Here is a 16,502-nt window from a genome sequence, read left to right as displayed (position 1 = left end):
GATACTAGTCATGATGCACACCTATTCTCTCCAGGATCAAAGGAGCCTGCCTATTATATTAGGTGCTGTGATACATGGGCAAGATAATGCTGCTGCAGTCGTCTTGCTTGTGGGCTTCCTGGATGCACCTGGTTGGCCCCTGTGTGAACAGACTGCTGGACTTGATGGGCCTTGGTCTCATCCAGCAGGACCTTTCTTATGGAGGATGGGGCTATCCATAGCTACTAGTCCAAATGGATACTGGTCATGATGCTTACCTATTCTCTCCAGGATCAGAGTAGCATGCTTTATTATATGAGGTGCTGTGGAACACAGGCAGGACAATGCTGCTGCAGTTGCCTTGTTTGTGGGCTTCCTAGAGGCACCCTGGTTGGCCCCTGTGTGGACAGACTGCTGGACTTGATGGGCCTTGGACTGATCCAGCAGGGCCTTTTTGTTCTTAGGATCAGAGGAGCATGCCTATTATTTTGGGTGCAGTGGAACACAGGCAGGATGCTTCTGCTGCTGTTGTCTTGCTTGTGGGCTTCCCAGAGGCACCTGGTTGGCCACTGTGTGAACAGACTGCTGGACTTGATGGCCCTTTCTCTGATCCAGCAGGGCCTTTCTTATGTTCTTATGACTAGTGAGAAAATCTCATCTGCTGTGGGTAACCAACAGGTTTTTGCCACGGGAAATGAGGAATTTCTCCGCTGGCATGGCGGCTGTGAGCGATCTGCACCAGGCTTCTTGGCAGCTTCAGACGTTGAGCCCCGAAATCTGGTTCATAGCCTTGCTCCCAGGGCCCAAACTTCCCGGCCACACCGAGAGTTGTTTTGCACGCAGGGCCACCCACAGGGTTTGGACCAACTACAAGCTTCCCGAGGAAACCTCGCGGATGACGGGTGGCAAGCAACTTGGCAGGCGTGTGGGCGCCTGTGAAGTTTGGCTCCCTGGCAGCAGCTATGAGGGTGGGATCACGTATGAGCGATTCTCACATGGTAGTGAGTGAGGCAAGAGGCGTGCTTTGTTCTCTGCTAAGCAATGAGAATAGAACAGGGCTCCAGAGGGGCTATGGTTCAGTTTGTAGAACATCTGCTTGGCAGGCAGAAGGTCCCAGGTTCAATCCCCGGCATCCCCAGTTAAAGGGACTAGGCGAGTAGGTGATGTGAAAGACCCCTGCCTGAGACCCTGGAGAGCCACTGCCGGTCAGAGTAGACAATACTGACTTTGATGGACCAAGGATCTGATTCGGTATAAGGCAGCTTCATGTGTTCAGTCTGGCGTGGAGTTTGATTCCCCACTCCTCCACGTGAGCAGCAGACTCTTAATTTGGAGAACTGGGTTCAATTCCCCCCTCCTCCACATGAAGAAGAGGAGTTGGTTTTTATATGCCAACTTTCTCTGCCACTTAAGGCAGAATCAAACTGACTTACAATCACCTTCCCCTCCCCACAACAGACACCCTGGGAGGTAGGTGGGGCTGAGAGAGCATGACTTCCCCAAGGTCACCCAGCTGGCTTCGTGTGTAGGAGTGGGGAAACCAACCCAGTTCACCAGATTAGCCTCCGCCATGTCCTCATGTGGAGGAGTGGGGGAATCAAACCCGGTTCTCCAGATCAGACTCCACCACTCCAGACCACCGCTCTTAACCACTACACCATGTTGGCTCCCAAGCCAGCAGGATGACCTTGGTCTAGTCACAATTCTCTCCGAACTCTCTCAGCCCCATCTACCTCACAAGGTGTCTGTTGTGGGGAGAGGAAGGGAAGGAGATTGTAAGCCGGTTTGATGCTCCTTAAAAGACAGAGAAAGTCAGCATATAAAACCCAACTCTTCTTCTTTGAGGCTGTGGGCACCTTTGGAATTCTGAAAGGGGTTGTAAGTGCGACCCCAAAATAGCTGCCACAGGAAGCAGAGCCAAACCACATACCTCCCTCCTTTCACCTCCAGGGAAGAATAAAATCCTGAAAGGGAAACGGAACCACACACTGGCTGAGAAAAGCCCACTTGCTTACCAGTCCTCCTGACCTTTCAGTGGAAAACCCTTTCATTTGAATGATTGCAGCCGATAACAAGTCCTGATTTACAAGTCCTGCCAATAACAGGTCCTGATCTTAATCATAAGAACATAAGAAAGGCCCTGCTGGATCAGACCCAGGCCCATCAAGTCCAGCAGTCTGTTCATACGGGGGCCAACCAGGTGCCTCTAGGAAGCCCCCAAACAAGACTTCAGCAGCATTAGCCTGCCTGCGTTCCACAGCACCTAATAGGCATGCTCCTCTGATCCTGGAGAGAATAGGTATGCATCAAGGCTAGTACCCATTTGGACTAGTAGCCATGGATAGCCCCATCCTCCATAAGAACATAAAAAAGGCCCTGCTGGATGAGACCAAGGCCCATCAAGTCCAGCAGTCTGCTCACACAGTGGCCAACTGGGTGCCCCTCGAAAGCCCACAAACAAGACGACTGCAGCAGCACCGTCCTGCCTGCGTTCCACAGCCCCTAATATAATAAGCATGCTCCTCTGAGACTGGAGAGAATAGGTGTGCGTCATGATTAGTAGCCATGAATAGCCCTCTCCTCCCTGAACATGTCCACTCCCCTCTTAAAGCCATCCAAGTTGGCAGCCATCACCACATCCTAAGGCAGGGAGTTCCACAATTTAACTATGCGTTGGGTAAAGAAATATTTCCTTTTATCTGTTTTGATTATCTGTGTCACCCACTGTTTGAAAAACCTACATAAGAACATAAGAAAGGCCCTGCTGGATCAGACCCAGGCCCGTCCAGTCCAGCAGTCTGTTGGACTGACTTCCGGTAGAGAGCTGATCCCAGCAAGATGTCCCTTGAGACCGCTCGAGGGAACCAAGAGATGTTCTGAACCGGGGCCCCCCATAAAAGCCCCGACTCCGATCCTAAATAGTGGGCTTGCCGGCATGCTCCCTTTGCCCTTCCCACGCGCCTCTGGAGGCAAGGCTGTGTGACGTGGGCTGGGGTCTTCTCCCGCCTCCCAGAACGGGAAGATGTCCAAGAACAAGCGGAAGAAGTTGAAGCGGAAGCAGAAACGGCAGAGCCAGCTCCTGGCCGAACGGCTCCAGGACCTGCAGAAGCTGGAGGACCTGGCCGCGGGGGACGCGAGTGAATCCATAGTAGCCCAAGGTGAGCATGTTGGGTGAGGGAGGGAGCCCCCGCCAACATCCCCGCTCCAAGCACAGGTTCTCACCCCTCTTTCTGCAGCTTAAAAAATGGGCTTCAGTTGCCTCCAACTTGTATCTGTTTTTATTTTATGGTACCTGTTCCCTGGGCTGGCATGCATGCAGGCCTTGGATGTTACCCATACAGACTTGCTGGATCTATCATGTGTGTGTGTGTGTGTGTGTGTGTGTGTGTGGTTAAGACTGGTGGTTTGGAGCAGCGGACTCTAATCTGGGGAACCGGGTTTGATTCCCCGCTCCTCCACATGAGCGGCGGAGGCTAATCTGGTGAACCGGGCTGGTTTCCCCACTCCTCCACGGGAACTAGCTGGGTGACCTTGGGCAAGTCACCGCTCTCTCAGAATTCTGTCAGCCCCACCTACCTCACTGTTGTGGGGAGGGGAAGGGAAGGGGATCGTAGGCCAGTTTGATTCTTCCTTAAGTGGAAGAGAAAGTCGGCATATAAAAACCAAGTCGTCGTCGTCTTTCTATGTATGTGTGTTTATATTTATTTGTTATTTTTTTTCTCATTCCATCATTCCGCCAAGGGAAATCAGGACAGAATAGGTGGTTCTGCTTAGGCAAACTGATAGCACTGCCAAGAGAGTTGTGATTCATTCCAACATAGCAATATACACTGATGTAACACAGGCCCCCTGTATGTCTCGCAGCTGCTGTTCATAGCTGGCTATTTGAAATAAATAGACCCTTGTACCCTAACTCTTTGAATTGGGTATTTCTTGGGGGTTGGGGGTGGGGTTGGGCATAATTCCTAATACAATACAACTTTTATGGAAGAAGTCAAGGAAACCGCTGAGCTCACAAAAAGGCAAATGTGCCCAGAGAAATCCACGCCAGGCGGTGTTGCACAGTGGTTAGCTGGCTGCGCTAACATCTGGGTTCAAATCCCCGCTCGTCCGTAAAGCTTGTCTTTAACAAATCCAGCCAGTCACTTTTCCAGCGTGGTGTGGTGGTTAAGAGCGGAGGTTTGGAGTGGTGGATTCTGATCTGGAGAACTGGGTTCGATTCCCTACTCCTCCACATGAGCTGCGGTGGCTAAACTGGTGAAGTGGATTTGTTTCCCCACTCCTACACACAAAGCCAGCTGGGCAACCTTGGGCTAATCACAGCTCTCTCAGCCCCACCTACCTCACAGGGTGTCTGTTGTGGGGAGGGGAAGAGAAGGTGATTGTAAGCTGGTTTGAGTCTCCCTTAAGTGGTAGAGAAAGTCAGCATATAAAAACTTACTCTTCTTCTTCTTAGCCTATTCTACTTCGCATGGTTGTTGTGAGGATAAAACGGAGAAGAGGGAAAGGGAGGGGAGAATGCTGCGCTTTCTTTAATTGCAGATACCTAACTGCAGTACACACAGACCCCCACACAGAACAGGTGGTTCTCCCCTCCCTTTCCCCTTCTCCATTGTATCCTCACAACGACCGTGCAGAGAAGGACAGGCTAAGACAAAGCGACACACACCCCCGGATTTGTCAAAGACAGGCTTCACAGCTCAGTGGGGATTTGAACCCAGATATCAGCGCAGCCCGCTAACCACTGCAACACCGCCTGGCGTGGATTTTTCTGGGGACATTTGCCTTTCGGTGAGCTCGGCAGTTTCCTTGAGTTGTACCATAAAAGTTGCATTGTATTAGGAACACTGCCCAACCGCCCCGTTCCCCCAAGAAACACTCTATTCAAAGAGTTAGGGTACAAGAGTCTATTTATTACAAATACCCAGCTATGAACGGCAGCTGTGAGACATACAGGGGCCTGTGTTACATCAGTGTATATTGCAATTTTGGAATGAATCTTGGCGGTGCTATCAGCTTGCCTAAGCAGGACGTCACGCTTTCTTTAACCACAAATACCTAACTGCAACGCACACCGCCCCCCCCCCACATTTTCAAACTGCAAAACGTCCCCTGAGACATTCAGTCTACTGACATTAGTAACATACTTGGGATTTTTTTTAAATGTCTAGGCTTATCTCTCACAGAGGTGGAAAACTGGGTTTGTTCCTCTGCATATTGCCCTCATATAGAAAAGATTCCCTGATAAGTAGGAAACTTCTATGGCACTGAGAATAGTTCTCATCTAGACTCTTGGCTGTTGTGATTATTTGCTGGATGCAGATTTGCTATATGCAGATTTTTTTTTAATGTGGATATGGAGTATTTGATTATGGGAGAGCCCCACCAGTGGGGTAAAAAGGTACCCAAGCACCGATACCCAAGCACTGACGACAGCTAGATTCGAGTCTAGCAACAGCTAGATTCGAACAGGGGTATCAAACGTAAGGCCTGTGGGACGGATCCGGCCCCTTGAGAGCTCTTATCTGGCCCGCCATTCTCGATCTGGGCTGGCGAGGCATGGCCCGGCCCGACCAAGTGACAGTGATGTCATATCCAGCCCTCGTAACAATGGAGTTTGACACCCCTGCCTTGGAGACCAACAGGAATTTGAGGGTACAAGCTAAGAGACCCACAGGAATTTGGGATTGCAGCCAGCGTGGTGTAGTGGTTAAGAGCGGTGGTTTGGAGCGGTGCAGTCTGATCTGGAGAATTGGGTTTGATTCCCCACTCTTCCACGTGAGCGGCGGAGGCTAATCTGGTGAACCAGGTTGGTTTCCCCACCCCTACACATGAAGCCCTGGCTCCCTACACCATGCTGGCCCCCTCTGTTGTGATGTTTCTAACATGCTAGATACTTCCAGGAAGATATTTACTGGGGGACCCTTCAAAAGTGGTACAGCCCCACCTGCAGTTTGAAGCGGTGCAGTCTCTGTTGCCATTTTAGCATTCTACCACCTACAAGTACTATTCTATTATTCCTTTTCAGCTGCCGCACACATCCGTGGCTGAGTTAGGAAACTCTGCAGGGCTGTCTTTCCTTCCAAGCTCCCATGACCCACAGGTCTTGAGCAGTTAATGGGGTTTTTTTTTGTTCTGTTATTTTTTTCTATTTCTTTAAGGAAAATATGGTGGAGAGAGACTTGGCCACTGCCAGTGTTATACTCGGATCTCTATCCACCAGCAAAAAGGGGACTGTTTTATCATAATACGGTGGCAGGTAATTTGGTTAAAATAGGGGTGATCCATGGGTCACGGAGTTTGAAATGGGGGCACTCCAGCATTTTATGAGAAAGTGTGTCATAATAACATAAGAAAGGCCCTGCTGGATCAGACCAAGGCCCATCAAGTCCAGCAGTCTGTTCACACAGGGGCCAACCAGGTGCCTCTAGGAAGCCCACAAGCAAGACGGCGGCAGCAGCGTTATCCTGCCTGTGGTCCACAGCACCTAATGTAATAGACATGCTCCTCTTATACTAGAGAGAATTGGTATGCAGCATGACTAGTATCCATTTTAACTAGCAGCCATGAATACCCCTCTCCTCCATGAACATGTCTACTCCCCTCTTAAAGCCTTCCAAGTTGGCAGCCATCACCACATCCTGGGGCAGGGAGTTCCACAATTTAACTATGCGTTGTGTGAAAAAATACTTAGTGTCAGTTTTCTTCGTATTACATGAGCAAAGTCTTTCGGGGTAGGGTAAATGTCCAAATCTTCCATTTAGCACCGCTGAACGCGCGTGCATGAAGGCTCTTCAGAAACCCGGGACTGTTTTTTTATTATTAATATTATTATAATTTTTTATTTTATATAATGGGATAAAGAAACAGAAAAGGGTTAAAAAAGAAGAAGACAAACATGTCTGTGACCAAGCGTTAACAAAGTAATATGTTTATACATCAGCTTCAATCTCACCCTTAAAATTCTTAAACTGTGTCTTAATAGTGCCCTATAATGAAACCCGGGACTGTTAAATTACTGAAATATGGTAGAGTTCGCAGAGGAGGATGGATTCCTAAGAACTGAGTAGAGCATACACTTTGAGCAGATATTTTGGAGCTGGAATAATCCTGTCTTTTTTGTATAGCTCTTAATAATTGATATAGAAACAGGGCTCTCGTCTTCTCTGTAGACCTCAGCGACGGCGCTCCGGTCTCCGTGGCGGGAGGAGCGGAGCCCACGGGAGGGTCCTTAGCCTGCAGCCCCCAGAGCCTGACCTCCTCCTCCGGCTTCTACACGCACAACGCCTACGACAGCTGCAATGGGCACTCTCCACCGGGCGCCGCCAGCCGCCACTTCAGCCCCGATTCGACAACTTCGGGTTTCTCAGGATCCCTCTTCTCTGGCTCGGCCATGTCGGGGGTTTCGAACCAGCGGGAGCGCGGAGGGCTGCTCTCCCCCAGCAGTGAGTATCCACGACGCCCGGGCCCAGGAGGAGGTGGTAGAGGAGAGGGTTACTCTGCTCTGGTTAGACCTCACCTAGAGTACTGTGTTCAATTTTGGGCACCGGAACTCAAGAAGGATGTAGACAAGCTGGAACGGGTCCAGAGGAGGGCAACAAAGATGGTGAGGGGTCTGGAGACCAAGTCCTATAAGGAAAGGTTGAAGGAGCTGGGTATGTTTAGCCTGGAGAGGAGAAGACTGAGAGGGGAGATGATAACCATCTTCAAGTACTTGAAGGGCTGTCATATAGAGGAGGGTGCCGAGTTGTTTTCTGTGGCCCCAGAAGGTCGGACCAGAACCAACGGGTTGAAATTAAATCAAGAGTTTCCATTGAGACATCAGGAAGAATTTTCTAACAGAGCAGTTCCTCAATGGAACAGGCTTCCTCGGGAAGTGGTGAGCTCTCCTTCCCTGGAGGTTTTAAAACAGAGGTTGGATGGCCATCTGTCAGCAATGCTGATTCTATGACCTTAGGCAGATCATGAGAAGGAGGGCATCTTGGACATCTTCTGGGCAGGGAGTAGGGGTCACTGGGGATGTGGGAGGGAGATAGTTATGAATTTCCTGCATTGTGCAGAGGGTTGGACTAGATGACCTTGGTAGTCCCAATTCTATGGTTCTATAATCCCCTTAAAAGTGGTGATAAATCCTTTCCTTCCGTCTTGGTGCGTGCAGTTGGCATCTCCCGTTAGTGGTGAGTTCCATATGTGAGGCAGCAGAATTCTCTGCCCCCAACAGTGGCCGATTGGGAAGAAAGGAGGGCAGAGCAGTAAATCAAGCAGAGATGCGGCAGGTAGCCTCTCTCAAGGAGTACTCTGCGTTTACAGGGGGACATCAATTTCTTAATTTGTTTCTGGGCAGCAATTGGGTTAATAATTGTCCTAGTGGTTAATTGGGGAGGGGGTTGGGCACTCCCTGGCGCCCCTGTAATTTGAAAGCAGGCTTCCAGACTTTTTGCTTCAGGAGCTGAGCATGGAGCTGGTACCTGGATGGCCATTTCTCAATTATTATTATTTTTTAAAGCCCACTACCCCTTTTCTTTTTCAGCATCTGCTTTCGGAACCTCCGGGTTCCTGGCGAATCCCTTGGACCCCCAAAACGCAGAGAAGATCCGAGTGAAGATAGCAGATCTGGGCAACGCCTGCTGGGTGGTGAGTCCAATATTGGGACACGCGTTCCTTCCCTGTGCGCACCTCCCAAAGGGGCCAGCCGTGAGATCTTAGAATCCTAGAGTTGGAAGGGGCCATAGAGGCCATCTAGTCCAACCCCCTGCTCAACGCAGGATCAGCCTAGAGCATCCCTGACTAGTATTGGCCGGCCCAAGGTCATCCAGCAGACTTTTATGGCAGAGTGGGGATTCAAACCTGGGTCTCCCAGATCCTTACGGGAGAATCGAACCGGCTTACGATCATCTTCCCTGGCTGTCATGGGCGTTTGCTGAGGTGAGGTGATGCAGGGGAATAACAGGTGCTGATTCTCCTCTGCAAGTGTCCGTTTGTCTCCTGCCTGTGTTTCCCTCCTAGGACATTATTATTACACTTTTAAATGGGGCGTTATACAGTTCTATTTTCAATTTTTCCTTTCTGGCCCTGGAAACGAATGGGAACCAGCACCCCTTCCCCTCTTCTTTTTTCTTCCTTACGCAAGATTTTAGGTGTGTTATTTTTCTTTGGTCCTTCCACGGTTTCAGGCGTTTCATGCATTGCTTGATATTTTTACCCTGCCCGTTTCTGAAGTTTGGCAGATTAAGACATGATGGTACAAAGCAAATGTGTGGGTACCACTAAAGAGTGTGCTAATTTAGATCTTTGCGGGGAAGGGCACAAAGGTAACCTGAGGGGTTTTGTGAGGGCTTGTTTCCTGAAAGAACCCTTGCTAGCAATGAAAACGTGCTGCTTTGACCTCACAACTTGAACAAATCTTATTCCTAAACTTTAAGAGCGGTGGTTGGGAGCGGTGGACTCTAATCTGGAGAACCGGGTTCGATTCCCCCACTCCTCCACATGAGTGGCGGATGCTAATCTGGTGAACTAGGTTGGCTTCCCCACTCTTACACATAAGGCCAGCTGAGTGACCTTGGGCTAGTCACAGCTCTCTCAGCCCCACCTACCTCACATGATGTCTATCGTGGGGAAGGGAAGATGATCGTAAGCCGGTTTGATTCTCCCGTAAGTGGTAGAGAAAATCGGCATATAAAAACCAGCTTTTCTTTTTCCTTTCCTAATCTCCTTAATCATAATTTACAGGCTTGTTGTAAAATAGGGCAGTATTGTTGTATTCCTATGGCAGACGGGTTGGGGCTTAAGGACTGAGAGAATTTGTGGCTAAGACAACATTTGGACCCTAGGGATTTCCTAGGTCTCGCATGTCGGGCATCGGCCCAACCTTGCATTTTTATTTATTTGCTTCATTGAGGGGTTTTGTGAGGGCTAGTTTCCTGAAGGAACCCTTGCTAGCGACGAAAACCTGCCGCTTTTACCTCCCAACTTGAACAAATCTTATTCCTAAACCTTACCCTTTCCAAATAGAGCTGAAACCTGCGCACATGATTGACTTTTGACCCACTTTACTCAGGGTATCGGGGTTTGGGGCTATGCTTCCGGGGTGGCCACACGTAATAATGCGATGGTCAGAGAGGGATTCACTTTGTCTCTGTCTCTTTTCAGCACAAACATTTCACCGAGGACATTCAGACCCGCCAGTATCGGGCTCTGGAGGTTCTCATCGGCGCCGTGTACAATACGCCGGCGGATATCTGGAGCACGGCATGTATGGTATGTCTTAAGAGTCTCTCCCCCGCCCCCAGCCAACTCCTTTCCTGCCCTTTTAGTTTTTCATAAGAACATAAGAAAGGCCCTGCTGGATCGGATCCAGGCCCATCAAGTCCAGCAGTCGGTTCACACAGGGGCCAACCAGGTGCCTCTAGGAAGCCACAAACAAGACGACTGCAGAGGCATTATCCTGCCTGTGTTCCAATACAATAGGTATGTTCCTCTGATACTAGAGAGAATAGGTGTGCATCATGACTAGTATCCATTTTAACTAATAGCCACAAATACCCTTTTCCTCCATGAATATGTCCACTCCCCTCTTAATATGTCCACTTCTAAAGCCTTCCAAGTTGGCAGCCATCACCACATCCTGGGGCAGGGAGTTCCACAATTTAACTATGTGTTGTGTGAAAAAATACTTCCTTTTATCTGTTTTGAATCTCTCACCCTCCAGCTTCAGCAGATGACCCCGCGTTCTGGCATTATGGGAGAGGGAGAAAAGCTTCTCCCTGTCCACTTTCTCCACACCATGCATAATTTTATAGACCTCTATCATGTCTCCCCTTAGCCGCAATCAGATCGTCGATTTGATTAGATCATGGGTTTGATTAGGTCATATATAGTTCTCCCCAGCTTCATTTTATCACTTTTACAACCTTACTAGATTGGTTAGGCTGAGAGTCGATGACTGGCCCAAGGTATTATAATAATTTTTTTCTAGGGGAAGGAATTTGGATCTGGGTTTCTCAAGTCATAGGTCCTTTATACACGGATACTTGGACTCACGTTCACCCCCAGACTGTCTTGGTTGTTCCTTGGAGTTATGCCTGAGCTTTCTGTCCATTAGAGATGACCTCGTGCCCGGCCCTCGCAAATCCCGGGTCTTCCCGTTCCTGTTATAACCCCAATCTTCGATCTTCACTGAGATCAGCCCGGGTGAAATCGCCATGCATAAGCCATTTTTTCATTCATCGATTTTATTAAGTCAGGGATAAAATTTGATTAGGTCAGGGATAAAATTAAATCAGAAGAGTTTCCATCTAGACATTAGGAAGAATTTTCTAACAGTTAGAGCAGTTCCTCAGTGGAACAGGCTTCCTCGGGAGGTGGTGAGCTCTCCTTCCCTGGTGGTTTTTAAGAAGAGGCTAGATGGCCATCTATCAGCAGTGCTGATTCTATGACCTTAGGCAGTTCATGGGAGGGGGGCATCTTGGCTATCTTCTGGGCCCTGGGGGTCTGTGGGGGAGGTAGTTGTGAGTTTCCTGCATTGTTCAGGGGGTTGGACTAGATGACCTTGGTGGTCCCTTCCAACTCTATGATTCTATAAGGAACAAAGAACCTAAAAGTTGAGCTGAAAATGATACAAAATGCTAAGATAATTTATTATGGAGCGTACACATATTAAAAAACCTCTGGGCCTTAAATATACAGGCTAATCAAATTAGAAATTATAAAAATTGCTAAATTTCCAGCATAGTTTGACGAGGAATCAATGTAAATGACCAATAAATAACCCAAACGCGTTTCAGCCTTTGCGGCCTTCTTTAGTGGTCATATATAAATTTATACATATATTTTTTAAAAAATACACATCCAGAAATACATAAAAGGTATGCTGTAACGTAATAACCTTCTATATTGTGTGGCCCGTTGTCATTTGTTGCAAAACATGACGTTTTCACCATTTAAATTGGCACACGCAGAAGTAGTGTATTTCCAATATTTTGTGGATGTGTATATCATGATATTCAGTTGAACATCTATTGCTCATCTTTTAAAAATAATCTAACCAGTTGACATCCTAATTTCTAGCTTAGCGGCTGTGCATTTGGGAGGGGGAAAAATGAGGAAACCCCAGCCTTGTGCTGATTCCTCCGATCCTTTATTATTATTATTTATTACATTTCTACCCCGCTCTCCCCAACCCGAAGGTCGGGCTCAGAGAAAACTAAAATGGAAGCTGGGTAGAAAGGCTTATACTCCATGCGGGAGGTTTCTCAAAATGCCTCCACCCGCTGTGTGTTATTTCATGGTCAAGGCATTTCCGCATGGAGCCGGTTCACAACACGTTTGGGGTGGCTAACAGGGATCTCTGAGAAGGAAAGCCCTCGTGCCAGCAGAGGGAAAACCCGTCCAGCCCTTCTTCAGAAAACCCCCTGAAATGTCTGACAACCGAGGCAGACTCCGCACGACAGGTGTGTGATGCGCACGCCAGCCGTATGAGCAAGTGAACATGATCCTCACCCTCTGAGAATAACTGTGTCTTCTCACCGCCTGGTTTGGGTGCATGATAGAATCGGTGTTTGGGGTGTCCGTCCTGGCTCCTGCCAAGCCTTTTGGATTGGGCCAGGAGCAGAAATAGAGCAAAGGGAGTCGCAGCAGCAGCTGTTGAAGGATCTCCTAGTTCTTAAGGTGGATGCCTGAACCAGACCCAGAAATTTTACTGAGGGCCAGGTAATATCTCCTGAAGCGGATCTTGCCTATTCTGTAGGCTTCCATGCCGGTGTGACTTGTATTTACATCCTTTTGGCCATTTGGATCCTGAAATTGCTAGAGCAGAAAAATAAGGAAGGAGACAAAGTCTTTTAGCTTACTAGGTGTGATCATCCCCTCAAGTACGTAAAGGCCCCTGATAATTCTGCCCCTCCTGAGAGCCAGCATGGTGTCGTGCTTAAGAGCGGTGGGCTCTAATCTGGAGAACCAGGCTTGATTCCCCACTCCTTCACACGAGCGGCGGACTCTGATCTGGTGAACCAGGTTGGTTTCCCCACTCCTACACACGAAGCCAGCTGCGTGACCTTGGGCTAGTCACAGTTCTCTCCAAACTCTCTCACAAGGTGTCTGCTGTGGAGAGAGGAAGGGAAGGAGGCTGTAAGCCAGTTTGATTCTCCTTAAAAGGTAGAGAAAGTCGCCATGTAAAAAGCAACTCTTCTTCTTCTTCCTTGGCAGGCCTTTGAGCTGGCAACTGGCGATTATCTGTTTGAGCCACACTCGGGCGAGGACTATACCAGGGATGAAGGTAGGTGGCTCTGCTTGGGTCATACCTGGCTGGGCAGGTGACGCGGAGGGTTGGGTTTACGTGAAAGTTTGGGCATGATATTTTCATCCGGGAGGGAGCAGAATCGATGCCCAGATTCTGCAAGAAGATTGAAGGGCTGTTTTGGAAGGAGAGGAAAAGACCTGACCGTTTTTGGTCAATCGGTCATACGTCAGCTGAGAATTCCCTGCTGCGTGGGACTGATTTGTATTGGGACCCTGGTGAGAAGTCGGCCCCTGACCCAGTTTGGGCCCCAAATGCTTGGGAATTGGAAGAAGAAGAGTTGGTTTTTATACCCCGATTTTCTCTATCTTTAAGGAAACTCAAACCATCTTACAATCACCTTCCCTTCCTCTCCCCACAACAGACACCTTGGGAGGCAGGTGCGGCTGAGAGAGTTCTGAGAGAACTGTGACTAGCCCAAGGTCACCCAGCTGGCTTCATGTGGAGGGGTGGGGAAACCAACCCGGTTCTCCAAATTAGAGTCCACCAGTCATGTGTTAAAGTGGGGAATCAAACCCGGGTCTCCCGATTAGCATTCATCACTCATGTGGAGGAGTGGGGAACCTGGTTCTCCAGACTGGAGTCCACCGCTCCTAACCACTACAACCACGTAGGGGACTCCAAGCTGACATATGACTGACTGACTGAAAGTCAAATCGGAGGACCCAGACACCACCTATGGAAAATAGTCACGTGTTGACTGGCCCTGTGACACCCTTCTTTGTGAGCAGCATCATGGCCACGGTTCTGTCACACAGGAGCAAGGCCTTCTGCTGCCACCTTAAAGGATCTGACACCATCCTCTCTTCCTCTCTCTTTTCAGATCATATCGCCCACATTGTCGAGCTGCTGGGCGACATCCCTCCGCACTTTGCTCTTTCGGGGCGCTATTCCCGCGAGTATTTCAACCGGCGGGGTAAGTCAGGAGGATATTGGTTGGAGGAGCCCCCTCCGTCATCATGACGTTTTGTGAAATCCTGGCTGGGGGATGGGGAGGGTGGTCATGGTGCGAATTAACACAACTCCATACAGGAGGCTGGAAGAACTGGGTGGCGATGAACCCTGAAGAGGGAAAGATAACGGGCCAGGGGGAGATTCTGGCGAGCAAGCCAAGATCTCTTGAAGGAAACATCTGGACACTAAAGGAAGTCAAAGGCTGTGCCTTCTCCAGGGGTCAAAACAAATTTGAATTGAAAATTGAATACTTTATAACGGCTCCAGACTTTGAGACGGCTTTATGGCTATGAAATTTTGACAACTGTATTCATGTCTGAAATATAACCTAATTTAAGAGGGAAACACACGCTGGGGTCAAGTTGCCCATTTGTATGGAGGCATAAAACAGATAAAGAAGTCTTACAGAATACGACGTACCTACAGTCATAAAGATTTTTAGGAAGTCGTGTACATTTGTAGTCTGGAACCGTGATGGTTTTGATTGTTTTGACCACTGAAGAAGGCCATTTGACCGAAACACATTTGGTCAAAGTCTAATTCTATGATTGTACGCCCATTTGTGTCGTATGTTTACATGAATATGTTGGTTTTGTAGGCTATTGCAGGGCCTTATATATGTTATTGATTTTGGCCAGTGTGGTGTAGTGATTAAGAGTGGAGTCTGATCTGGAGAACCTGGTTTGATTCCCCGGTCCTCCACATGAGCGGCGGAGGCTAATCTGGTGAACTGGATTCGTTTCCCCACTCCTACACACGAAGCCAGCTGGGTGACCTTGGGCTAGTCACAGCTCTCTTAGAGTTCTCTCAGCCCCACCTACCTCACAGGGTGTCTGTTGTGGGGAGGGGAAGGTGATGATAAGCCGGTTTGAGTCTCCCTTAAGTGGTAGAGAAAGTCGGCATACAAAAACCCAATTCTTCTTCCTCTTCTAATATATGCATATTTTGTACTGATGTAACCTTTAAATTGTATAATCTTTGGCCTTGAATGTTGATTTCCCCCCCTGACCTTGGGGTACTTGATTTCACGGTTCCTAATAGCCACGGGGTTATTTGCAAACCAGAACAAGTTTTGAAACATAAGAGCAGTCGTGCAAACTTGTTCGGTTCGGATAATGCAATCAGGTTGAAAAATATAATTTTCCTTGATATAGAATTGCAATTCCTCCAAAAACGTGACACGCGCACAGTCCTGGATCGGACCCCCTTCCAAACTTATCGTTTTCTGCTTCTCTCTGTCCCCAGGAGAGCTCCGCCACATTAAGAACCTGAAGCACTGGGGCTTGTACGAAGTCCTGGTCGAAAAGTACGAGTGGCCCCTGGAGCAGGCGGCCCAGTTCACGGACTTCCTCCTGCCCATGATGGAGTTCATCCCCGAAGAGCGGGCTACCGCCTCCCAGTGTCTGCAGCACCCTTGGCTCAACTCCTAGGGCCCGGCGAAACCCCGACAGACGGACCAACCGCCAAAACGACGGGACTCCATCCGGTGCGGACTTCCCGCCGCAGGGCCTGGTCCCGTTACGGGAGTAGCGGAGGAAGACCCACCTATTCCCCCCCCCCAAGTGGAGGGCAGTCCAGGGTTGGAGTCAAGAGGCGGTTCTCCTGTGGCTGTTTTGGGGAGGCGGGCGGAAGCACAGCCGGGAGGTTTCTTTCCCCCGTTCTTTCGCAAGAGGTTGCTTTCTCCGAGTTACCGGTAGGCACGCTCTCTCCACGCTCCGTTGAAGGATGTTTATGACTTTTTATATTAGCCTTGGCCTTCTTTGCATCTCCCCCCCTCCTTTTAAGGAATACTTCCTAACTTCAGCAGGCAAGAGAACAGATGTGTACCATTTACGAGGGCGAGTTTCCCAGTGCTTGTGTGTGTGGTCGTGATACAGGCTGAATGCGTGGATGAGGTTTGGATGATGGGCTAGAGGGTGTGCCTGAACGTTCGAACGAGACGCCGGAAACGGCGGCGTGAGCTTTTCGCTTGAGCGCATGGCACCGTGAACGCGTGTCCCTCCCCGCCCGTGTTTCCGCGCCAGGGAACGCGGCCTTTCTGAGCTACAAACATCATATGCAAAGAAAATGAACTTATGCAAAGTTACCTGACCTTGGTGTGGAAGTGTGTTGACGGTATGAGTTGGGGAGGAGGGTTGGGCGGGGAGAGAGACCAGTAGGGCTTCCCACAGAGAAGGCAGCAGACTTTTCGGTAGGAACGTGGAAGGGAAGGATTCTCATTTTGAGTCAGCTGGGAGGGGCTGGTAGCCGACGTTCCTGTGCTTGCAAAAATTTG

General features: G+C 49.2%; 1 protein-coding gene across 1 annotated transcript in view; it reads left to right on the top strand.

Annotated features, from left to right (window-relative positions):
- Positions 1-15,657, top strand: part of SRPK3 (SRSF protein kinase 3) — a 39,282-nt gene extending 23,625 nt beyond the window's left edge. Inside the window, exons 10-16 of the mRNA XM_056867354.1 lie at positions 2,993-3,137; positions 7,152-7,424; positions 8,510-8,613; positions 10,129-10,236; positions 13,183-13,252; positions 14,097-14,189; positions 15,473-15,657. Of these exons, the coding sequence (XP_056723332.1) occupies positions 2,993-3,137; positions 7,152-7,424; positions 8,510-8,613; positions 10,129-10,236; positions 13,183-13,252; positions 14,097-14,189; positions 15,473-15,657 (978 nt within the window). The remainder of the gene's footprint in view (positions 1-2,992; positions 3,138-7,151; positions 7,425-8,509; positions 8,614-10,128; positions 10,237-13,182; positions 13,253-14,096; positions 14,190-15,472) is intronic.
- Positions 15,658-16,502: the final 845 nt, after the last annotated feature.

This window comes from Euleptes europaea, chromosome 1 (genome assembly GCF_029931775.1).
Source record: "Euleptes europaea isolate rEulEur1 chromosome 1, rEulEur1.hap1, whole genome shotgun sequence".
NCBI classification, from domain to species: Eukaryota; Metazoa; Chordata; class Lepidosauria; order Squamata; family Sphaerodactylidae; genus Euleptes; species Euleptes europaea.
The sequence above is the reverse complement of the archived record's forward strand: the minus strand, read 5'-3'. Positions and strand labels throughout refer to the sequence as shown.